The sequence below is a fragment of the Suricata suricatta genome, chromosome 15 (genome assembly GCF_006229205.1).
Source record: "Suricata suricatta isolate VVHF042 chromosome 15, meerkat_22Aug2017_6uvM2_HiC, whole genome shotgun sequence".
Classification (NCBI taxonomy): Eukaryota; Metazoa; Chordata; class Mammalia; order Carnivora; family Herpestidae; genus Suricata; species Suricata suricatta.
In genome coordinates, this window is record NC_043714.1 from 46,885,701 (window position 1) to 46,912,111 (window position 26,411).

At 42.8% G+C, this 26,411-nt stretch overlaps 1 protein-coding gene across 1 annotated transcript in view; it reads right to left on the reverse strand.

Annotated features, from left to right (window-relative positions):
- DPYS (dihydropyrimidinase) overlaps positions 1-26,411 on the reverse strand; it is a 97,882-nt gene that overhangs the window by 18,954 nt on the left and 52,517 nt on the right. Inside the window, exon 10 of the mRNA XM_029923314.1 lies at positions 16,191-16,398. Within this exon, the coding sequence (XP_029779174.1) occupies positions 16,191-16,398 (208 nt within the window). The remainder of the gene's footprint in view (positions 1-16,190; positions 16,399-26,411) is intronic.

Here is a 26,411-nt window from a genome sequence, read left to right on the forward strand (position 1 = left end):
GGTGCTGCCAATACTGTTGTACCATTATGATTGGGTCACTGTACCTATGTCACAATTTCTTGTAACTCCCCCTTCCCAAACCCCATAAAAACCCTACTCAGACCTCAGCACGGATCCACTGCGTTGGTGAAGGCTGTGAGACCGAACTTAGACCCGGCGAGCCTAAGCCGTAGTAATAAATGCCCTTTGCTTTTACATGCGTGACTCGGTCTCCCTGGCAGTTTCTGGTTTTGGGGTGATATTGAAATCTTCGGCATTACAATACAACAGTGATTTCAAGAGTAGATTCTTTAATGCCCCTTACCCACCTAGCCCATTCCCCCTCCCACAACCCCTCCAGTAACCCTCTGTTTGTTCTCCATATTTAAAAGTCTCTTATGTTTTGTCTCCCTCCCTGCTTTTATATTATTTTTGCTTCCTTTCCCTTATATTTGTGTTTTATATCTTAAAGTCACCATATGAGTGAAGTCATATGATATTTGTCTGACTAATTTCGGTCAGCATAATACCCTCTAGTTCCATCCACGTAATTGCAAATGGCAAGATTTCATTCTTTTTTATTGCCAAGTAATACTCCATTGTATACATGCCACATCTTCTTTATCCACTCATGCACTGATGGATATTTGGGCTCTTTCCGTACTTTGGCTATTGTTGACAGTGCTGCTATAAACATTGGGGTGCATGTGTCCCTTCGAAACAGCATACCTGTATCCCTTGGATAAATATCTAGTAGTGTAATTGCTGGGTCATATCCAAAATCTATTTTTGATTTTTGAGGAGCCTTCATAGTGTTTTCCAGAGCGGCTGCCCCCGTTTGCATTCCCACCAGCAGTGCAAAAGAGATCGTCTTTCTCCACATCCTCGCCAACATCTGTTGTTGCCTGAGTTTGTTAACGTTAGCCTTTCTGACAGGTGTGAGGTGGTATCTCATTGTGGTTTTGATTTGTATTTCCCTGATTACAGTGATGTTGAGTATTTTTTCATTTTTCTGTTCACCATCTGGATGTCTTCTTTGGAGATGTGTCTATTCATGTCTTCTGCCCATTTCTTCACCGGATTATTTGTTTTTTGAGTGTGGAGTTTGATAAGTTCTTTATAGATTTTGGATACTCACCTTTTATCTGATATGTCATTTGCAAATATCTTCTCCCATTCCATCAGTTGCCTTTTAGTTTTGCTGATTGTTTCCTTTGCTGTGCAGAAGCTTTTTATTTTGAGGAGGTCCTGATAGTTCATTTTGGCTTTTGTTTCCCTTGCCTCCAGAGACCTGTTGAATAAGAAGTTGCTGCCGCCGAGATCAAAGAGGTTTTTGCCTGCTTTCTTCACAAAGATTTTGATGGCATCCTGTCTTATGTTTAGGTCTTTCATCATTTTGAGTTTATTTTTGTGTATGGTGTAAGAAAATGGTCCAGGTTCATTTTTCTGCATGTCGCTGTCCAGTTTTTCCAGCACCACTTGCTGAAGAGACTGTCTTTATTCCATTGGATGTTCTTTCCTGCTTTGTCAAAGATTAGTTCGCCATATGTTTGTGGGCCCATTTCTAGGTTCTCTATTCTGTTCCATTGATCTGAGTGTCTGATTTTGTGCCAACTTTTTGTATGTTTTAATAAATTCATATTTTAATTTTAAAAATGGAATGCTAGTCATTCCATCTATTTTTTGCACAAACCTTGAAAATGCAATTGTTAAGAGATAAGGCAACCTTGCTTTGTATACCAGAAGCAATCCTGAAAAGCATGGTATTAAATATTAATAGCTTGAATCATGTTTTTCTATGGCTTTATAATATTATTTAAATTATTTTTCTATAAAAATATTCATGATGAGTTTCATAAAAGCAACCAAGGGATCCCCATATTCATTTCAAATGACTTTGTTGACACAGAATCCTGTAGCTATTTCATTCTCCAAAAAAGAATCTATCAAACAGATAATGAATCTGTACTCTTCATTTATTTTTAAAAAATTTTTATTTATTTTTGAGAGAGAGCCTGAGCAGGGGAGGAGAAGAGAGAGAGGGAGACAGAGTATCGGAAGTGGGCTCGGCACTGACAGCAGAGTCCTACATGGGGCTGGAACGCATGACCTGCAAGATCACAACCTGAGCCAAAGTCAGATGCTAAACCAACTGAGCCCCCCAGGAACCCCCATACTCTTCATTTAAAGCAAGCTTACACTCAAACACTCCCATCCAAGTATTGACCAGACCCAATCCTGCTTAGCTTCTGTGATCAAATGAGACTGAGTATGTTCGTGGTATTATGGCCGTAGACTAACATACTCCACCAAGTTTGTCCCTATGTTGTTCGGAGTTCTCACTAACTTCATCTCTATCAATCGAGGAACCTAGCAGGAACTCCTTTGCTTCCTCTTTTATTTAAAAATTAATAAATATGCATTGAATGCCCATTAATTTCCAGGCACTCTGCTAGATGCTGGGAAAATGACGGGAGCAGATGGGCTGTGCCCTGAATGAGCTTTCAGTTTCCTGGAGGAGAAGACACATAAAGCAGGGACTATAGAGCATTGGAACGGGCATTGTGACTGCGTGTGTGCTGGGCTTTGGTGATGAGGACTAGCACCCAAGACGACCTCCTCTCATGTTGCATCTGAGAAAGCGTCCGAGAAGAGGTGATATTTAGGCCGAAGACTGAAGGATTCGTGGGAGCTGGCTTCCAGGCGAGAAAGCAATTTTAATTAATCCTTTTCAGAGGATTCAGACATTTAATTGAGGAGTTTCCATTGTCAACCAAATCAGAGGAGAATACTAATTACATATTTTAAGGTATCTCTACCCTGACAGAAAAGACCTGTGATTCTTCTGCAAGTATAGTTCACTGTCATTTTCCTCTCCTATGTGTTCAAAACAAATTAGACTTGGGTAAACTGGATTCCTATCGCCCTTTGTCAAAGGTGTGGGTATACCTCTGATCTAAGTTAAGTCAGGGGCAGATATGTCTGCAGTGAGAGCATAATTGCCCTGATTTTACTCCATGTTTTAAAAATTCCACTTGAGGGGCACCTGGGTGGCTCAGTCGGTAAAGCCTCCGACTTCAGCTCAGGTCAGATCTCATGTTCGTGGGTTCGAGCCCCGTGTCAGGCTCTGTGCTGACAGCTAGCTCAGAGCCTGGAGCCTATTTCGGATTCTGTGTCTCCTTCTCTTTCTGCCCCTCCCCCTCTCATGCTCTGTCTCTCTCTGTATCAAAAATAAATAAAACATTAAAAAAAAAATTCCACTTGACCTAGTTACTTAGCAGAAGGAATATAAGCTCAGATTCTCTGCATCCACAGAAGGATCACAGGACAGACCCAGAAGCATAGCGGAGGGAAGGTCTCCCTGTAGCATCTTTCAGCCATGCTGATTCTTGTTAATTCCCCCGAATTCCACCCTCATCAGTGTGATTGGATAATTTGCTTCAGACTTAATCTAAGGTTGAGTATCCAACTTAATTACATGAGGTTTGCTCAGGGATCCGATTTCCAGGAGTTACTGAAATAGATGTCACATAGGAAATTGTGCTTTTGAATCAAAACTAACCTCCCAGAGTCTCAACCCTATAAGTTAGAAGAAGATACACATGACCCAGAAAACAGGATATGAAATTCAGATCTAAATGTTTATTAATTACAATAGGATGTAAAACCACAGAGTTTGCTATTTTTAAACAAGGGTAGCCATTGAAACAACCTTAAACAAGAAAGTGATTTTTAAAATTTCAAAGTAAGAAATCCTGTACCAGCAAAGACGGCATTTTAAAGTATCATCAATGAATTTTCACATAGATTTCCCATCACACTAATAGTCATTTATATCTTCCATCTTACACAGCAACAAAGTCACAGTGAGAAAGATAGCAATTGCTTCTGAGAGGAAATCAAAGAGGCCTTGAGCGATTATTTTTTCAAAAGGATCTTGGGGAGTTGAAATGAGGCCTGTTTCTCCACGGGCTGACAACGTTTAACAGTGATGGGAACAGCAGAATCTTTTTCTCTGATTTTTACCTTTGAACAGAATAAAAGGAACTCATTGTAACATTCTCCCTCATAAAGAGATGCAGAACTCAAGCCTCACCCCCAAGAAATGCTATAATCAAAGTAAACATGAATCCTGCTTCTATAAATGTTGTTAATAGCATGTTACAGCATTCAACAGAATTTCTTCCTCTTGCTAATCTTCCTCTGAATTTTCAACACCATCTTCCTGGATTGGAAAAATAATTCCAATAGTCAGGAAATGACAAAAAATGGAAGCTTTGGGCTTTATAGCATTGTTAAAGACAGCACTCCATAAAAAAGAGAATATAACCCTGAGTGCACGGGACCTCATGCTTCAAGTCATGGGGTTTAGGGAAGTACAGGTTGTCCTAATGTAAAACTGCGCAGCTCCTAAGTGGGTGTGTATAAAACTAGTCCTTTGACAGTGTCCCAATTAACACAAACATCAATCCCTGTTTATCATGTCGACCCCTCGTGTAAGTCTTCTGCAGATTGCTATGTGTTGAAGCATCTGAAAACATCACAAATTAAAAAAAATTTTTTAGAGTCTAATGAAATTGCAAAGTTGGCAAAACATGTAGATTTCATGAAGTCAGTGGAAGCGGTGTTGGAGAGATGCTGGCAGAGCAGGACCAGAAAATAACTGGAAAAAAGAAAGAAAAGGAAAGAAGAGAAGAGAAGAGAAAAGAAAAAAGAAAAGAAGAGAAAAGAAAGGAAAAGAAAAAAAGGAAGGAAGGGAGGAAAGAAGGAAGGAGGGAGGAGGAAGGAAAGAAATTGACAAGGATGGTGATAATAAGTGGTTGGGAAAAAAAGATCTGGATGTCAAAAGACTAAGAGAAAAGTGAGGAAGCTCTAAATATTTTTTCAAAATGACCATATCTATAATACTATCCCAAAAATTAAGTGTGTAATAAAGTACATCAAAGACAATCAAATAGTTTTCCTAAAAAATTATACACACAAAAACAACGTTGGACTCATTTTTTTTCATTCTAAGTTCTAGAACATAATTGCATTTACAATATGATTTATTTTCTCAGACAAGATCCTAATTTAAATCGTTCATAAATTTTGACCACAAAATCAGTTTTAAGACGTGTCAAATTTCCTCACTAACAGGTTCCTCTGGATGCTACCAGTCTATTTGCCTTTTGCCTGTATATGATCTTTCCAGGCTTTGCTGCATGTTCCCTAACATTTCAGAGAATAAATCTCGAAATAGACCAAGGCCTTCTTCAATTTGCAAACTCAACTAAGTGTTCTGCATTAAGAGGTCTTTTATCAGTCTTCCCTTGGCTAACCTGTCCTTAAGTCTTTTGTCACTTTGAAGTCTTTGACTTTGACCTTGGAGTCTTCAAAAGCTTATGAAGACAGGGCTGCCGATTTCATAGCTGGTCATGCAGCACCGTCCCTTACCCACAGCACCCAGCTCAGCGGGGCGCCTGTTTCCTGGTCCCTGCTGCAGCGTCTTCTTTTGTCTCACTAGATTTCAGTGTGACGACTTCTCCCTTGTAGGGTTCGCGCTTCACAGGGGTAGGTGTGCAAGTCTGAAACAGAACAGTTCGTTTTTCTCTTGTGGCTTATTGACTTCCTGAATTCAAAGCTAAGTGCCCTTAATGACGTGTGAGAGCAAAAATGATTCTTGCGAATTTACCTCTGGTGTGCATCCTGCCCCCTGCCCTTTCACTGATGTCCCTGGCCACCTCGAGTACCTGAGCCATGCCCCACTCTTTGCTGGCACTCATCTGTGTCCAACAGAGATCCAGGAAGCACGCTCTGATTGTTCTTTTCACTGAAACTTACACTGGAGCCTCTGCCCCACCCCCACACCCTTCTGGTTCTATTACCTCCTCATGGTCCTTCCGACGTTCGTTCTACCTTTCCTTCTCCTTTCAATCCTAGCCATCTGTATTCCTAGACTTCTTTGTTGTACCACCCCCAAGACTCTGAGTGTTTTCTTTCGAGTCTAGCAATTTGTGTGTGTGTGTGTGTGTGTGTGTGTGTGTGTGTTTTCTCATTTTCTTCCTCGCCTCTGTGTGTTAACAGGTTGTCCACAGAATCTCACATCTCTAACTACACCTCTTGGGTGGCCCGCTGAGAGCAGAGCCCACAGGCTGGATTCAGCTTGAGTGAATTCAGTGCTTGTTCAGAGTCTAGAAATCTGGACTTGATAAACAAAGGCATCCGCAAGTAACTAAGTCACCCTGTTTATAAACATGGACACACATTCACTGGCAAGTCAAGAGGCAGCAAGCCACAGCGATTAGGGGCATGGGCTCTGAAACCAGATTGTTTGGGCACATTACTGAACATTGTATTTCAGTTGCCTTAGTTGAAGCTGGGAATACTAACAGCACCTGCTTTTTGGGGTGGTTGGGAGAGGATTAAAAATAAGTAAATTAGTCAGAATAATGCTTAGCATAGAACAAGCTCTTAATAAATAAGTATGTGTGTACACATAAATATGTAGACTCCCCCCCCCCACAAATACCATTTGCCTTGTTTTGACTGACAAAACCAATATACTGTGGTGATCAACAGTGTGGGCTTTGCCAGACCTGGATGTTTGAGTTCCAGCTTTGCCATATACTAGTTGTAGGAAACTCCTCTGAGCCGACTCACTCATCTAGGAAACAGAGGGAATGAAAGCCATGTCCCCGATGCAAAGCATTTCCTTCCTTCGTTCTATGGATATTTATCGAACACACACAGCCCCAGATATATTGCCAGGCACAGAGGACAAAACAAAGAACAACACAGAGACTCTTCCTACAGCTGTGAGATTTGAAGTGTAGAGTCGGGCGCACAATGAGCACTTAGGGGAGTGGGGGGCCCTGCCCTCTGCTCACCAGTCCTGGCTTCTGTCCACTTTCTGTGTCTGGTTATGCTTTGCCAGACTTCCATTTTGGCTCACTATCAACTCTGTCCTTTACTTTGCCCTGGATCCTGTTGTCATCTTGAGGAACATCAACACCAAGAAATGAAGGACCAGCTTCCTATTTCTTCCACCCAGTCCCTGGACCTTGTGGTTACCTGAAGCCAAACCATACCTGAAACTTTACACCTACTTACTACCCCATATGGGTAGTAAGGGAGGTCTTCATGTTTTTTACTCTCTTGGTTTACTTTCCAAGCCAGACTGTATAATATATCACTTAAACCTAGGGTGACCATATAATTGAATCTGACTGAGACTGTAAAGGAAACTAAACATAATTAATGAGCATCATCAGAATTGGCAGAACAGTGCGCCTGGATGGCTCAGTTAAGTGTCCAACTCTTGGTTTCGGCTCAAGTCAGGATCACACGGTTTGAGCCTTGCATCAGGCTCTGTACTGACAGCATGGAGCCTGCCTGGGATTCTCTCTCACCCTTTATCTCTGCCCCCGCCCCTCACTTGTATGCATACTTCTCTCTCTCTCAAAAATAAATAAACTTAAAAAAAAAAAAAGAACTGGCTAAGAAAACCAGAATTCATGTCCATTCATGTCATGTTGCGTATAATCAGAAAGGTCTTTTCTTTCTCTCTTTTCTGTTAGTACTGACCCTCAGTAAAACCTGTGGCATGGTTCAATTCCTTCATCAGCCTTTCCCACAGCTAAGAGCCCCTGGAGAAAGTGACCCAAGTGGGCAGATCTTTGTGTCACCTGCCTTCATGCTGCCTGCCACTCTGTCTGCCTCTTGATCCAACAGTTCCTTTGAAACTTCACTGCTTGTCATTGTCAGCTATTAATTTTTTGTCTCTCCTGGATTCCTTCCTGGGAAGGGGTGGCTAAAAGCAGTGATTTAGGCAGAGCCATCGGGTCTAGGCACGGTCGTCCTCATTCAGGTTGGGCTTGCTCCAAAAGCTGATCTGACCCCAGCTGCAGGCTCAGTGGGGAGCACGTGACTCAACAGGTGACCAATGTCCTTCCCAGGTCCTCCTGCCAGGACTATGCCTTTGCCCATGCTGACATTATCACCCTCCTCTGGACTAAATCTCTCTGATTTATCTTCTATAACTTCACCCAGAGGGTCATCAGTCTAGGATGCTCCCTGACACATCCACTTCCTGCTTACCATAGTTTCCTGTAATTATCTGTATACTGTCTATCCCTTCCAGCAGATTCGGGGCCGGGTTACTGCTCTGCTTTTCCATAACAGATACTCAATACACAGTTGATCAGTTTCTGCCAAGCGTATGATGGGAAGGAGATCCCCACCTGAGCTCTGTCTCCTCTTTGTGTGGGTCGTCCTGGCCTGCGTTAACTCCGTTTCCCTCGCACCCCATTGCTGTGTTTCACCACTTATCTGTTTTCTGGGCCGCCCTTCCTCTTTGGCCGGTTGCCTTCCTTGGGCAGGCCTCAGCCCACCTGGTTGTGCAAGAACCACTTTCTGGCTGCTCACTACCTGCACTAGCAGTGCCACCAGGGACCTCTTAGCCTTGCTGGTCACTCCGGTCACTGTGGCCACCATGCATCTCTGAGCTGACTGGACAGGTCTAATCTGCACACCGTCCTGCTCTGTATCTGCCTCTGAGGTTCTCACGATTTCCCGCCAGAAATGCTGTGGGACGTTAACCTCTCCTGCTCACGTGGCCACCTCAGGAACAAACCAACCCTCTCTGGGGAGGCTTCGCGGCTCCGCACTTCACAGCCTCCTGCTTTGATAGATGACTTGGCAGAAATCAAAGACAGTTTAAGCTCTGGTCCCAAGCTTCCCAGTACTTTTCACCTTTTCATATCTTTTTATCCTTAGAGGTAGGTTACGTAAACTCTTTAATGCCAGACCACATCTTGTTCATCTTTGTACTGCCTATCGCCCCTGGCAATATCTCTATGGAGATATTCACTGCGACAAAATGGAGAGATGATGGCACTCGGCCTGCAAAATCTCAAGCCATCATCTCGTTTTTATTCCAAAGGTCAGTTGCACGTGTGTTTTCTCAGTAGACCTAACCTACAACTCTTGTTACTTCTCTCTAGTGACAAGAACGAATCTCCATCTGAAATGTGATGTGCCCAGCCCTGACATGGCCCCCAGCAACTGGTGAGACCAGTGTGTCATACTCATGGGTTATTCTAAGTGGCGGGGTCCAAAATAAAGTGGGCTTCATTCCCTAGGATCTCAGATGAATACAGTGATTCACATGGACTCCATGGTGGGTGTCCCCGCTAAACCCATACCTAATTCTTGGAGGACGTTTATGGAAGAGCGGGACGAAGAAGCAGAGGGCTCTGGATTGAACAAAGAGGGCAGAGCTCTTCTCTTGCTTGTCTTGTCTCCTCTGTGATCTCCTGGTTTTCCTTCTCCCTCACCGGTCAGCTTTTTAAGCCTCCTTCGCTGGCTCATCCGCTCCTCAGCCTCTGAAGGTTGGGAGCCCCAGGGCTCTATCTCAAGCCCCCTTTCTTCTCCTTGGTGGCCTCAGACTTACGATTTTAAATCTACATGCCATGGTTCCCAAATTTTAGGTCCAGCCCTGATCTCTCTCAACCTCCAGACTCTTTTGTTCAAGTGGCTAGTAGACCTCATCGTGGGGAGATAAAGTAAGTGTCTCCAGCAAAACTGGAGTGTAAGCACAAGGAACACAGGTGAAATGGAAGTAGGCTTTAAGGTCCTGGAGACCAAACACTGCTGTTATATTACGCCTGTATTCCCAGGGCCTAGGATAGTGCCTGGTGCTCAAGAAATACTTGTTAAATCAAAGGTTTCTTACCTGTAGGATTGCTTAGGACTTTTTACTTGATATTGGGCAATAGAATCACCCTGAGAGTAGCATTTATCTAAAATTATGTGACAGCTTTCTCAAGGTGCACCTCAAGAGACTAGTGTCCTAAAGAGAGAGAGAGAGAGAGAGAGAGAGAGAGAGAGAGAGAGAAAGAGAGAGAGAGAGAGAGACTTGTGTGAGACTAGTGTCCTGAAAACACACCTTCAGAGAGCTGAACTGGGTTACGGGATTTCCCCCCCTCAGTACAGGTGGGTCAGAATTCAACGATTTCACCCACCACCAGTTCTTTCCATCCTGATGATATCACAATCCAATAAGATGGCTTGAGGGTAAAACCATGTGACAAGCTCTTGTAGGTATTATAGGGAACAGGGATGGCCCCTTGTCTGGTAAGCTGCTGCTGGCTTGCGCTGGTGAAGTTCAATTTAGATTTATAGCATTTAATGACGTCTGTCATTGTGATGAGTTAGCAGACAAAGAAGAGCACTATATCACAGTGTGCGGCACTATGAATAAAAGTTAATCACGATCATCATTACTCGTGTAATGGCAGAAATGCTTTTTGATTAGCTGGTCAGTTGATAGAAAACGTTACTATATTGTTTGCAGAGTCGTGTGTTGGGATGTTAGCTCTTCTGAAACTAGGAAGACCAATAGAGAAGATTCCTGGGCCCCAGAGGAAGTTCTGATACCAGGCCAACCATGGAGACTAAGAAACTAAAATATCAATAAAGACAATAGAATTTCCAGATTCCAAACAGCAGATACTGACCCGACACTTAGCAGTCCACATGAACAGTAAATGAAATCAATGCCTGTCTGGTGAACACTCAGCACACATTGAACCGAATCCTTCAGGGGCTGTGAGTCCCTAGGGCATAGTAACCCCTAGGCTCAGCAGAGGTGATCTGTAACAGTGAAAAGCTGCATTTTGAAAATATTTTAACAATCCACCATCTCCATTGAACCTTCAACATATCTGCTGAGCTATTTCTCAAGGACGATGTAACAAAGCTGAGCCCTCTCATTTCAGGGATGGTTCCTCCTGTAGTAAGTTTGCCAGCCTGACGGTAAGTACAGGAGGGGAGACTAGTGGGGTGACATTCTGAGGATGGTGGCAGGTGGCTCTGTGTGGGGGTGGGGTGGGGATTAACCTTCCTGATCAGTCTATTGCAGCAGTAGAGGGTAACGGGATTGGCTTTGGAGGTAGAAAAATCTGGGTGTGAGTTCTGACACTGACCCTTAGTAACTATGTGACCTCCTTAAGCCTCAGTTTCTGGGGTGCCTAGTGGCTCAGTCAGTTATCTGTCCAACTCTTGATTTCAGTTTAGATCATGATGTCACGGTTTTGTGAATTCAAGCCCCATGTTGGGCTCCGGGCTCACAGCGTGGAGCCTGCTTGGGATTCTCTCCCTTTTCCTCTCTCTCTCTCTCTGCCCCTCCCTCACTCATGCTGTCTTGGCCTCTCTCAAAATAAATAAATAAACCTAAAAGAAAAAAAAAGCCTCAGTTTCTTCCTTTATAAAATTTGAATACCACTGTTTACCTCAGAAGGTTATACGGATTAAATGATGCCAGGCACATAATTGCTTATCAACAAATATATCTGAATAAATGCTGAACGGTTAAAGCACACAAAGAGAGTATTTAGAAAGTCCCTGTAGGCAGGGGTGTGCTGGTAAACGTTAACAACCAGCGCTGCCTTCCCTTTTCTCACCCTCCCCCCGGAGCCCTGATTTACAGCGCTTGCCTATTTCTGGGGTGTCAGTGCTCCCACCACAGCTGATTTCGAGCTTCCGAAGGGACATCACTGAATGAGGAGTTGGGAAGAGGTACGCACAAATGTCTCTCATGAGCCAAAATAAGCTGACTTCAACAGAGGTATCACCTTTTATAATTATTAACAATCAATCGGAGAGAATTAGGATACATGGCAGTTACCGACATCCCTTCAATTATTTTCTCTGAGCTACCGCATTGGGAAGGACATTGACAAAGTGTTCCTTCAGAAAGGGAGAACGCTCACTTCAAGGACTAGATCAGCCACCCATTCAATTTCATCTTATCTAAAAGGCAAATTATGCTTATTGTTGCAAAGCTTTAAAAGTTTCAGAGCTTTGGCTGAACTCTGAAGCCATGCCTTGCTCCGTGAAGCTATTCCTGTTTCTCTATAAAATGCAATGTGACCCTGATTTCCCAGAATAGATTGGGTTGCTTAATATTGAAAAAAGAGGAAAAGAGATGACTTAAAGAAGTCTGTACTTCCAAATTTTGGTGAAAATTACAAGTCTAAACACGCAAAAAATTCTAGAAAAAGTAATTCATTGGAGATTCACAAGCTATTTTGGGAGGGGTAAGGAATTAACAGTATGTAAGTTGATTTTGTTCTTTCAAGATGCTCTTGAACATCTACGTTGCTGTTACTCTTTTTTCTTTCTTCTTCCTTCATCTCCCATTACTACTACTTACTTCATCTCCCTTTGATGCCTCAGCTTCTGATTTAAATGTTTTCCCTTAAGGATCAGTTGCTTAAATGTTAAAATAAATAAAGTAGCAATTCCCTGGAGCTGTCAAATTGGATAAAAATGTTGTTTCTTTCCTTTGAAATTCCTTACTTCAGCTGGTAACAGGGTAGCTGTGTGGCATGACGCTGGTCAGTTTTATTAAGTAATAAAATCTTGGACAAGAATCAAGCTCACAGATAATTCCACTATGTGGGATGAGTCAGGGGGTAATCTTCTAGGTAAATTGATTTAAGTTTTTTCTAAGACCTCTGAAACTACAGTCTTCATTCCTTCTATTTACAGTTTGTTTATTTTTTTAATGTTTGTTTATTTTTGAGAGAAGAGAGAACATGTAAGCAGGAGAGGGGCAGAGAGAGAGGGAGACAGAGAATCTGAAGCAGGTTCTGAGCTGTCAGCACAGAGCCCAGTGCAGGGCTAGAACTCACGTACCGAAAGATCATAACCTGAGCTGAAGTCGGACGCTTAACCAACTGAGCCACCCAGATGCTCCTGTGGTTTGTTTATTTATCAAATTCTCACTATGTGCCAAGTACTGGGCATGAAAATATTAGATGGTGTCCTGAAGGAACCAAGACTCCAGCCGACTTGTGGACCAGGCAAATGCTGATGTGTCTCTACCATCTTTTCTTTGGGAGTCCAGAAGGGTAAGGGATTAATTATCTTTGGACAGATAATAGGAGAAATGGTATGGGCTGTTTCTGCTTGCCTCCAAACTCCTATCCTCACAGAAATAACTGAAATATTTTAACCAGAAACCAAAGCAAGAGCTCTAAAAACCTAATGTGACTTTGAAACTGGAATGCCTAACAACTCTCTTTACTAATCTTAGTGTGATATTTTTCTTCTATAAAATTATTTTTGCTTCATGGAGAGAAAAAAAAAATGTTTGAAATGTCTCCAGGCAACCTCCAAACCTCATTTTCTCCATTTTATTTGATACTTTTTCCACATCACCGTTTTCCAAAATAATACGTTTACCCACGCTTTGACTTTCACAATCATTTTCTTCTCTTTTCTTGCTCTTTGGAGGTCCCATGATGCAGTGGGAATCAGAAAGACTAATTACAAATACTGGATATTACATTTACTTACTGCTTATCACAGGCAAAGTTATTTAATCTCGCTGAGACTCACCTTTCTACTATGTAAAATGAGATTGGTAATACCTACCATATGACTTGTTATGCAGGGTAAGTAAAATAATGACTATAAACTATCTAGTATGGTGCCTGGCAGAGAGTAAGTGCTCAGAAGAGAGTGGGACAATAACGACTATTGTTACTGCAAAAACAAGAATGCACTTGAATTGCCTTAAAATTGGTGACACCAGAAGAAAATATTAAGAAACCAAGATAACTCACAAATTGAAAGTGAACTCTTGAAAAAGGAAGTTGATACAGATTTTGCCAACAAACTCTAAAATAAAAATGTCAAGAGGAGAATTGATGAAGCCAGTCATTTGGTGATCTCTGCTGCCTCAAACATTTTCTCTATAAGGAGAAGACTTAGGTAAAGTCAGCCATTTACGTACAGTCTATCAGGCGTTCCCAGTTAGTCTAGCGCCCCTGTTGGGGAGCACTGGCACTGATGCCAGGAGCAGCCCCATCTTGAATCCAGTTCACATGTCACCTAACTTATCACCCAGTTCTGTCGATTCTATCTCCTTACAGTTCCCTAACTCGATTTCTTTCCACTCATCCCTTGGACTACTACTATTACAACTTTGTGAATGAATTAGCTGCCAACAATGTCTCCAATTCAGATGATTTTTGGAGACACTGTTGTTTCCCAAACCAAATGCTGAATCATTTATCTTCCATTAACTTATTTAACTCAATCTTTATGATTTACAATACCATTTACTGCTCACACACACAGTTTTTGGAGTCAGATGACCAGAGTTTATGTTCTGGCCTGCCATATACGAGCTGTGTGACCTGGATCAGTGTCTTAATTTCTAAAGCTTGTTTCCTAATCTTTAAAATGGGGCATATAATACTTCCTTCCCTCACAGAATTATTACAGGGAAAGAACCCATGCCCAGATTTGCATTCAGTTAGCATCAGTAAATGTTAGTACTGCTATTATCTATCACACACATGATTGGAATCACAGGGGACTCTTATCATCACTATGTGCCTGGCACCTGTCAGTGTCTATATTTACAAAATAACCCTACCAAAATGAACTGGAATCTTAAACGCTTTGACTAAAATACAGGATATAAAGAATTATAGCACCTTGAGAATTTAAAACATTCTAGAGCGCTTGTTTACTTAATCAAAGCTTTATAAGGAAGTGTTAAAAGAAAAACACAAAACAAAACAGGATGTATTTTGTATAAAAGACTCTGAGAATCCACAAGTAAAAATTTCTCACAAGGCATAAGATGAAAAATCATACAGACTACAAGATCCAAATGTAATGCATTGAAAAATAGCTGGAGAACTTTGGAAAAATAGAAATATATTTTTAAATGGAAGGAAGAGAGAGAAGCCTTAGAATTAATCCAAGGGTTTCAAACTGTCTGTAGGCCAGATGAGGAACACAGAGAGTGAAGCCTCCTGAATAAAAACCAGAAAGGCAGCCTGGAAGATGTCAGCCATCCAGCCATGGCTTATCATCCCCATGTGGGATTGAGGGCAAGGTTGCCGCCCCGACACCCCAAACCTAGCAATTTATACAGTTTTAATCTGAAATTTTCTGACATGTTAGTGTATTTAGTAAAATGAATTTTTAAAGCAGTGTAAAGTAAACAAAGGTATAAAAACCCAAGATACATTAAGAACAGATATTTCTTTTATAAAGCAGATTTATTACAAGCAAAGACTTAGGGAAACTTGGTTATAGACTTGGTCATCAAAAGAGGAAAACAAAGAGACAGAACTAACATTCGACCTGTACCATGTGCCTTACATTTAAAACTCTCGGGGCGCCTGAGTGGCTCAGTTGGTTAAGCATCTGACTTCGGCTCAGGTCATGCTCACGGTTTGTGGGTTCTAGCCCCACATCAGGCTCTGTGCTGTCAGCTCAGAGCCTGGAGCTTTCTTCCGATTCTGTGTTTCCTTCTCTCTCTGCTCCTCCCCCACTCATGCTCTGTCTCTCAAAAATAAATAAATGTTAGAAAAAAATTAAAAAAAAACCCTCTCATTTCAGTCCTACAATTTGTTAAGGAGGAAATGTTATTTTCTAGATGAGGCAACTGAGCAGAAAGATGAGAGACCTTGCTGTTGGCCCTATAGCTAGGAAATGGAAGGGCAAGATAGAAGTCTTACCTAGATCTACCTGAACTCAAAACTCCACCACTGCTCTCATGGCCATTAGAATGAACCTTCATACATTCAACTATAAAGAGTGTAATTGTTTGAGCATCAGTCATTGCTAAGCTCTGAACTCCACCTCCATATTTGCACAGAGGCCACACCTCCCATAGCTGCTCCCAGCCAATGACAGCATGTCATGTAGCTGGTTGACAGGAGACTCAGTTCAAGGGCTTCCCAAGGCCTTGCTCAACCTATCTTAGATTGAGTGGTGGACTAGAATGCTTCCATTCCTTTTTCTCGGTCCCTCACCAGAGTCAGACTTGAATTGCAGTCTGAAGGCTCTCCCAGCCTTTTCTGGCTCCCTCCAATCTTCTCCCAATAAAAACATGAGTATCTGCCTCCTGGAGGATGCTGACTAACCCAACTGGCAAAAGTGCCTAGAGTCCCTGAATCCGCCTGGGGAAACCTGACTTGGTCCACGCGGACCCTCTCAGTAGATGCACCTATCTCCAAGGGAAAATGCATCCGTCCAATAATGATTCTCTCTTTGAAGACTGGAATTTAGCTGGAACCTCTCCTCTCAATCCTGACTCCCAAGAATGTGTCAAACCAGGTGTATGTGACAACGCCAAAAACAACATCCAAGAGCAGATGACAGTTCATCCCCAGGTAAGAACCAGTTTCTGCACAACTCACCTGGTCCCGCTGCTCGATCCGTTTGTAAATATACTCAGCAAACGGTTTGCGAGGAATAAACTTTCCATCTCCCGCTGTGACGCTGAGAACCCCGGCTTCATACACCACTTTGCCTCTGGAGATGGTCACAAGGGGCACCCCGTGGCAAACCATGCCCTCGAAGATATTGAAGTTAACAGCCTGATGATGAGTTTTTGCCGAAATAGTCCTGTTTGTAAAAACAAAGACCCTCCAGATCATCAGCAGCTCCTCTGACAAATATAAAATATTCAAAGAATGACTTTAGAAGAAAATTTAGCAACTCAATTAAGCCGTATTAAACTTTACCATTTGAACAAGTGACTTCAAGAATAGAACATAGCATTAATATTTCATTACAAAGTAATTACATTTTCTGAGAGGAAAACCCAATACATCACTCCTTATGGTGATTAATGAGGATGAAGTGGGTGAAAGGAAGGTATCGTCTCTCACATTTAGATTTTTAAATTAATTTTTACAACATGCATGAGTCTGATGAACACACTGACCCGGTACCCACCCAGCCTTACAGAATTTTAACTTTTGGCAAATGCATCTGAGGCCTCTTCATTCCTGCTCTCCCAATCCCATCCCTGTCCCCCCTTTCCCAGGGGGAATCAGAAACTGGTAGTTGTCAAATTGAACTTGGTTGTTATCAAAGAAAATTGTATCTGAAATTTTTTTCCCCTTATCTGAGGCAAAACTTGAAAAATTTGAAGATAATAAAAATAGCCAAGCATGTTAGAATATAATCACATAGCAGGGTCTCTGTCATCTATTTGCATATTCATCGTTATTCTGAGTAGTTTATTAATACTTTCAATCTTACACAATATGATTGATGACTTCCAGGCTGGATACTTGAAAATGTTGGGTGTCTTTTTCCCTAAATCTCATTTGGTGGAAAGGGGCGGGGGGGGGGGGGGCGTGATCTGGTAAATAACATGAGCATCATCTGAATTCTGGTAGAAGTCTCTACAAGCACTCTCAAGATGGATTGAGAGTACTTTGCAAAAATCCCCGAGGCTGGGTCAAAGGAACAGCAGCCCAAGGCTCCCCCAATCCTAATCCGGAAGGAGGGAGCTGAGAGATTCAGAGCTTTTGTGTGCTGTCATCCTAGACATGGATGAGGTGGTGTTGACCTGGATCTTTGGTCCAGAATCCTACACCCAACTGCCTACTTAGTTTCTAACCCTAACATGTCCAAACATAATTCTTGATTTTCGGTGCCTTCCATAACACTCCCACTCATGTTTGCTCCTCCCTTGAGCTTCTCAACTCAGTAAATGATACTACCATCTGCCTTTCCTCCTCCCTCACGCTATCATTGAGCCCGTTGATTCTACCTCCCCCAAAATAAATAAAGAAATCCCAGACCTTCCCACTTTGGTAGCGCTCCATTGTTCCCACCCAAGTCCATGCCACCATCATATCTCAGCTGGACGACCCCAACACCTCCTACTGCCCTCTGTGCTTCCCTGTTACCATCATACACTCCTCACCACTGCCCACAAAGAGGGGCCTTAAGAACCAACTTACTGATATAAAGAAAAGTTGAAAAGATCACAATGAATAAAAGGTAGATACAAATACAGTAACAATAATTTCAGATGCTAAGGAGGAGGGAGGCTACTGTTCAAATAGTGATGTCACTAAGATAGGAAAACGAACAAAATATTTAAAGGGTTACTAAGAATAGGATGAGTTATGATGAGTTATGAGTTGGTGGTGAAAGATACAAACTCAAAATAAATATAAGGAACAATATACAGGAGCTTCAAACCTGCAGGTTAATGTGAGTTTTTATGACCATTACAGTTTCTTTGCGATGCTTCCATAGTCTGGGCTGTGGCTTTCCTACGTTTCACAGTGACACTGACAGCAGAAACTCTCAGGCTTGTTTTGTAAAATGTTACATAAACATGACTGGACGGATGCATTAGCAAGACTGCTAAGTGGAGAAAGTAAAATGCATACAAATTCGTGCCGAAATGGTTACTGAAATATAAGAATGCGAGGCAAGAAAGGGCAAGCCCTAAATCATAAAAGTCTATTTTCCTGATGGTAAAAATTACTGATGCTTTTAGGGAAATGATCTAACAGAAGAAATAAGCTCTATACACAAAGACTGTCATTACAGTACTGCCTAAACTATTCAAAATCTGAAGCATAACAATTTTCTAACCTATCCAGTGGAATATTGGGCGTCTATGAAAGACTACAATTAAGAACATGATAGGGAAGCAAAGAAAATGATAATTACATAATAATAAATGGAAAGAAGTTATACAATGTATGTATATTCTATCCATAAGGAAAACACATCTGCAGATTTCAAATACAGGTAGACAAATACAAAAGGAAATACACAAAGTAAAGTGTTTTTGTGGGCTGGAAATAAATGAATATGCAAAAAAAGGAAACAAATATGAAAGCAAAAGGTCTGTGACAGTAAAATGTCAAATCAGATTTCTGTGCCTCAGCCAAATAAAGGCCATGACCTTGACTTTCTCAGCCTTGGGGTTATAAGAGAAAGAAGACAATTAGGCAACATCTAAGCGATTCTTTATAATAAGGCATTATGTAAATAAGGTCCAGTTAACACAAAATGTAAATTCTAGGCAGTATCACCAGCAGCAAAAAGAATGTGCTTCCACTTTTACATGGGAAGGTGTCTGACAGGGTGTCACTCCTCACCCAACTCTTGCCTTCCAGCCAGAGCTGCGATTCAACAGTCTTTTAGGAACTTTCACACTTAGGGATCTTGAGGCATGCAGTTCTCTTCACTCCAATTACCCTCCTCCCTGATCACAGCTGTTCCTCTCCCTTCCCTAAGACTCCACTCAAGAAGCTTAGTGCCATGTCCATAATATCTCAATAAAACAAGGGGGGAAGAGTGGGTGGGAAGAGGATAAAGGATGTTGGCCCTTAGAAGCTGACCCTGATTATCCCTGGGAAAACTGAACACCTTTCCTCTGTGGTTTAGCACTATCTGAATGCTAAGTGATCTAACCATCTCTTGTCAAGTCCCCCTCTTCCTACCTGGTGCACACTTTTAAGACCGAGTCCATGTTATTTCATCCCCAGCACACAGTAGGTGCTTAATAAATATGTATGAAATGACCAAAAAGAATCGCATGATTTTCCTTCTGTATGTTTTACTTCCTGCCTCCACTGGCCTCTAGGACGTGACTGTGTTTTGGAAAAAGAGCACTAAATTAAGTGAGGTGGAAACATCTAATCCCAGAATTTCATGTATACTTAACGTTTCTGGTGAGCTGTACAAGTTCATTAGTAACACATAAATAAATGCATAAAATCAACTGTTATAATTATCATGGCTAATTGCATCTTATCACGTTATATGAAACACTAGTCATCCATACCCAGCAATATTTAGCAATGCCAATAACACCAACAGTAGTAAGCTCACAGGTAGCCATTATCACCCCATGTCCCCTGTTGATCCGGCTGGATTAGAGCCATGTGAGAGCTTGCCCGAGGGTCACTCAGTTCGATAATGAATGAACCTTCGCCAGAAGAGAATAACGTTCACTTGAGGATACTGGTATATGTGTAACGCTGCCATAAGAAGGTTAAAAAAATTGTGGCCCATTTCAATATTTAATTGTTTTAGAGAAAAAAGTAGAATTCAATATCATCAGATTTATAAAATTATTAAAACTTGTATTTAAAATCTATTCTCTACCAGTGCAGTATGGGAGATGTGGTCCACTAATAGAATGAACACAAGTTCCAAGTCACACAATTGCCTTTGTGAGGATACCTGTTGTTCCTTTGAACATGCTCCCTTAAGGGCAGAGACCTAATGTTAAGGCAAAAGCCAAGAACATGACTTCCCAGCCTCCTTTGCACTGGGGCCCAGTTACGGGCTCTGGCCTCCTGCAATACAGTGCCCAGGCACCTGACTCTGCATGCAAGCTGGAGACTCAGGAATCCATGTTGGTGAGGGTGGAGATGGATAAATCCTGCTTTTAGGGCCAGCCATGATGGAAGTGTAGCAGCAGGGTCCAACCTTGTTTCATTGAAGCCGCCCATGGGAACTGTGCCCAGCGGCAGCACCGTGGCTCTCTGCTGCCCTGTGGGAGGTCTAGGGCATTGGTCCTGGCTGTATAGCCTCTTTGACTGATCCTCTGGTCCTTCTGGAGGTTCTCTGAGCCACTCAGTGTCCTTTAATACGTTCCCTTTTTGTTTAACTATCTAGAGTAGATTTCTGTTGGTTGCAGTAAGAACTTCGCCAGATACATCTTTTCCTTTCAATATTTGCAGTATTATCTCTGGGACTTTTAGAAAACTCTTCTGTGATGATCTCAAAAGTATAAAACTGAGGCCTTTCTTGAGCACGAAGCCTGAACCCAAGTACCCTTCAGGTCTTGTCCCTATGACAGGTCCTGGGCAGAGGTGAGCATTAAGCACTGTCTCTTCAAGTCTCTGTCTCAAGCCACTGCCATGCAGGACACAGGAGCACACCCACTCTTCTCAGAACTTTGTGGGAAAATAATCAAATATTCCCTAGGTTTTCATTAGTTGCTCAGAGGGGCTCCTTCGGATGCAGCCCAGGCCCAGGTATGAAGGACAAAGTCAGACTCATTTAGCCTCCCCTGCAGAGCTGGTGGGCCTCATGTCACCTGGTGAGTTGGCAGTGTGTGGAACACTGAGAGACCATTTTGGAAGAAAGCGAGAATGCAGTACCCAGACTCTGACTAAAAGAGAGATGGAGTTGACGGACTCATACGTCATCGTTGTAAGGTTCAGCAACACCATGAGATAAACTGGAGCAGGTGTCGTGGAGCTCTGTGGTGCATTTTGGCTCTTTAGTGGGCGACACGCATAATCCCATCCTGAGAAACGCAGGGTAGCAAGCACTGTAGTTTTGTCTCTTGGCTTTCACCCTCCCTTCCTCTGGTGTCAGCTCCCCAATTTTTCTTTAAGCTGTCTCTCTCCCCCATTGGAGATAATTTGGTAAGACAGTTAGGTATGGTGCCCTGTTCTTACCTAACTAAGGGATGGGCAATTGCCTTTTGTTTCCTAGCAACCTGAATCATTGGCAGGGTGACAAAAAACATTAACAGTGATTGGTGGGTGCATTCCTGAATGCAGACCAATTCATGCCTAAGGCTGTCCAGGGCTGTCCGGGGCTCCGCCCTTTCAAAGCCCAGTGTTGACTGTTCCTTTGGTCTCACAGCCTTTCCATAGAGTGTGCCTTTGCTTAAGTGAGAGAAAGTTGGTTACTATGATTTGCAGCCAAAGATCCCGACTGATAAAGCTTTGTCCCTTGGAGGATGATTCCCTTAACTAAGAGCCCATGGATATCTCTGAGGCAAAGTCTGAAAAAGTCCTGTGATTCTAAAGGAACCTAGAAGCTATATTCAACCAAATGTGTCTGCAGAACAGAGGCAGATGTGGGGCGATGCTCTGATTCCATTTGTAAGCAAAACCCAAGAGTTGCAAGATTTATCATCAAATAATTTTTCAAATTTAAAAATATGCAAGGTAGCTCAGGAGAGTGGCATTTATGAGAAATCTCTTCTCTCTAATTACTGATTGGAAGGCTAGGTTGCTGGCCTGTCTGGGAGGTGACAGGGGAGGATAGGAATGATTAAAGCCTTCCCAGCTCGCAAGGGAGGCTGGAGTTCCTGGGCCTTTGCCTCTTCATTAGCAGATTCACAGAAAGGGTGTTCTCGGTGGTCACTCTGCCCCGAGGGAAAAGCTGCTCTTTGTCAAGCTTGCTTTGAGCCTGTATCAAAGGGCACGTCTCTCTGCGGAGGGGTGTCAAGCCTGTCTTACTGAGTCCCAATTATACACATCTGCAAGGCTCAAGCCGACAGGGAAGCAGAAGCCCTGAAGATAACATTAAGCTATTTTCCAACTTAGTCAATAACTTTGATACCACTCACATCACAGCTGCGGAAAAACATTCTGTCCCTTTGCAAATAGCTTTCTATCAAAGAGCCGCGTGCTCTTACAGATGAGAAAATCACTGAAGCAAAGCCTGCAGGAGACTGCAGCCCTGCCGATGTGCATTCAGAGAGAACACCCTGGAGAGGAAGAGAATTTCTGAGAGCAACGTGGGTCTGCTTGATCCCAGGGAAATGACTTGTTTAGGTATTCTGTTACATTGTCTCCAACTCAGCCATTCTGTCCAGGCAGGAGTGCATTTTTATTAGGTTGCCATGAGAGCCCAAAAAAGTTTGTAAAAATCTCATGAGGTTGCCTAGCGGCTTCTTTAAAAATATACCTTATCTCTCGACATTGTGTTAGATGACACCTTATATATCACATGAAAGAATGATCATCATTAAATCTCAACCCTGTGAAGTAGGTGCTATTATTACACCCATGCAATTAAGTGAGGAAGATGAGGTGCAGAAAGGTTTATATAATTCACCCCACATTGCACAGTTCATGTAGGTCAGGTGAGATAAGAAGGTGGGGTCTTAGCCTCTAGACCATATTGTCCTTGAAAGCGTTATGGGACCCACCCGGACAGCAGGCGATCAATGAAAGCATTTTTTTCATCAACCAGAAAACAAACGAGAAGCAACTCATTCCATACATCCTGATGTGTCTTTGTTTTCCATTTAGCAGCACGGAGTTGAGTATCCTGTTTAAAAAGTTCTTAAACCAAAATTGACTGGTCATTCTCAATGTGATCACGATAGAAGATTTTTTTTTGACATGTGTTCCAAATGTCTGTTTCAAACTACCTCTTCTGACAAGTTATATAAATGGGGGGCAAAGCAGCCACATCTCTGGAAATGCTAAATGGTGCTACTTCAAGTACATTGTCATTATTAAGCAAAATTGCTGCTCACTGCACCCATCAATCTTCCACCCTCTATTCAGACTTTTCCACCTGCCTCCCACAGGAGAGAAAATGGGAATTGCTTCAGCCACGTTATTAAATCTAAATTGGACAATAACTTGGAACTCTATTGGTGCTCAATGGATGACAAGACATTTAATGCAGTTCATAAAAAACTCCCCAACATTGACTTAAAGAAATAAAGTGATCGGGTAACACTGCTGTTTTGTCCTTGAAGTTATATCGTAAAGGTCATGAATGGCGGTGTGGATCAGGGTTGGATAAACTGAATTTGGACACTAGAAAGTTGACCTTGGAAGTAGGTATCACATCTCTCACCTCCTGTGTCTCACACAGCACGGAGCAAATAGAAGGCATTTTATATACCTATTTGTTTATCTGAAAGTAACTTATTAGTAAATTTCTTCATTATTACTTAACATAAATATTTCATGTCCTATACACTAGTTTTCGGAAAGTGGGTAACTAAAAATAATTTAGTGTCTTAAAGGAACAGGAACTGAATGTGAATCAGCAAAAGCCAGCATGATTCTGGGATGGGTGCCCCATGAATATTAAACAGGTAAGTGCTTATAGGTGAGATATGATTATTAGCTTTTGCAAGGCAAGGCTGTTGGCCTAACATATTGGTCAGCATTAAAAATAACTTTCCGGGATGGTGTGTGGACTTGGTCTTGTAATTACATTGTTCCCATGCTGGGAAGTTGCCTTGCCCTTGGCTGACAACATTGTTTGACAGACTACCTATGGGCACAACCTGGGCAGAAACAAGATATTGGTTTTCTACATAGCAATACAGGGGCTACAATTCACACAATATACTTCTTGAAAAGTCAGAGCAGGCCACGTGCTTCTGATGTACAGCAGTAATGCTATATTTTAGGGAGAGAAAGGAATGCCTGGAATATAAAGGGAAGACAGCTGAGTTCTCTAAAGGGATGGAAAGGAGAAGGCTGGGTAACAGAAATGTCTGGGGGACTGCTAAACTCACTCTTTTTTTTTTTTTTTTTGAAAGGAAGATGACCTATTTTCCCTCCATCCCTACCAAGGGGAATAAAAAGAGGTAGTAAGCAGAAACACTGGAAGATGAAATGTAGTTTGACGTTGGAAAATCACTGCCTGACAACGGAGGGTGAGGTATGTTCGAGGAGGAGGGAGGCAAAGGTCGTGGCCAGGTGAGAACACCACAGACCTGTGTGATACCTGGCAAGAGTCGGAGAGAATCCTGGCTGCGCAATCCGAAGAGGGGAGGCCTGGCCTCCAGAATTTCCAGGAAGGTGACGAGGCAAGCATAGTGGTGCGTGATTCTATTCCTGAGTCATTTCAATTAGGGGCTCTCAGCAACGCCAGACTTATCAAGCACATGTTCTCACAATAACCGTAACAGATACGGATGGACTTCTTACTCTGTGATAGACATGGAAAGCATCATTTGATTTACTCTTCACCGTAAGCCTATGATATTGACATATTATTATCATCCCTGTTTTATGGATAAGAAAAACTGAGTGTGGAAGAGATTACATTGCCTACGACCCAGCCAGCAGGTGGCCACGGCAGATCTTGAACTTAGGTCCGTGGAGTAAGAAGGCTTCCCATTAAGGATGAAAAGCAGCTCGTTTTAATCACAGTGCAAGGTGCACAAGCTCTTTGGGGAGTGGCCTGAGACCATCAGTCAATAACTATGCGAAGAGTGTAGGACCAGCACTCTGCTTATCTAGTCCTGCTGCGGCCGGCAGGTTTCGCCTAACCCTGACAGCTCAAGACACTCACTCACTTTTGAATTGATGGAGCCACTTATGATCCAACTGTCTAAATGGAATTTCCTTAGAATGTTCTAGACTTCAATGTCATTCAGTTGTCAATAACAAAGTCATCCTTTCCATCATTTCTTGATTCACTATCTAAAGACTGTGCTGTGGAAAAATACGGACCAAGAGACAGGGAGGTACCAAAGTCTTCCTCAGTTGTCCGTGTGTGTGGACTGGAGGTCCAGAATGTCCACCAGAGGATATTATTGTTCAGTGAGAGGAGTCTTAATCTCCAAAAGTCTGAATCAGGGGTTAGAAAATTATAGCTTGCTGGTCAAATCAGACCCAAGGCCTGTTTTTGTAAATAAAGTTTTATTGGAACACAGCCATGTTCATTCACTTGTGTATTATCTAAGGCTGCTTCGTCCTACAATGGTAGAGTTAACAGAGACCTCCTGGCTCATAAAGCTAAAACATTTGCTTTGTGGCCCTTTATAAAAGGAGTTTTCTGACCCCTGCTCTAAATGCCTCCAGTGACAACAACAAAAACAAAAACAAAAATAAAACACCAGGCCCTTGAGAGATCTGCAAGACCTAAAACCTTGACAAGGGAGAGAGCCACCAGAAGAAAAAGATGAAAGGCCAGAAGAGAGAGAGAGAAAAGGGGGGAGGGGCAAAAAATAAAATCAAACAAATAATTAAAAAAAGAGTGCAAAGGAAGACAAGAAAGACGACCCAAGAATCGTGGGGCAGAGTGACACCAGTGACCATCCCAGCAAGTTCCCGATTTCATCACTGCCCATTGAGCATCTGCTGAATTCTGGGTACTTCGATGGGCACCGCCTCACTTAATCTCTCAACGATGCATGTTATTACCCTGTTGACCAGATGAGGAAATGGAGACTGAGAGGTGAGGAACTTGCCTGAGAAGTGGTGAGGCCAGAAATAAAACACACGCAGGCTGACCCCCACGGCCCCCTCTCTCTCACACCCCAGGCCATCAGTGGCCACTCCCCTGCCCAGAGGAGGAAAGCACTACGTTTCCTCACTCATTAAAATTTATCAGAACCCTTGGAATTTTAATAGACATCATCTGCCTTCCATCTGGACAAGAACGTGGCAGCAGCTAATCATCTAGCTCAGCCGTGGTGCACGCCAGCGGTCCGTCGACCCTCTGAGAACACTGGGCCTCGCAGCCTCTGTCGGAGGGAGAAGCACAGCCCCAGAGTCCCATTGGGCACTAAAGTTGTATAGTTCAAACGTGACCCAACTCAAAAGGCACCTGCTTCCTAGGAAGCACTATCGGGTCACAGAGGCAGGCTCCAGGGCTAATGTCATCACTACGATGTCATCTCTGTCCCCCCCAGCAGGCGAGAGGCTCAGAATGCAAGGCGGTAATGATGCTGGGACTCTGGGGCAAGGCAGCCAGTGAAACAGACTCAGCATGCCTGTGGGCAAACTCGGCCATTCAGGGGGCAGGGACCCCTGGCACCCAGGGAGGGCCTGGCCGGCTCTCTGCCGCTGCAGGCACACCCAGACCTGCTGACTTGAGCACACCGGGGAAATAATAACTGCTAACATTCCCAGGATGCCTGTTCTCAG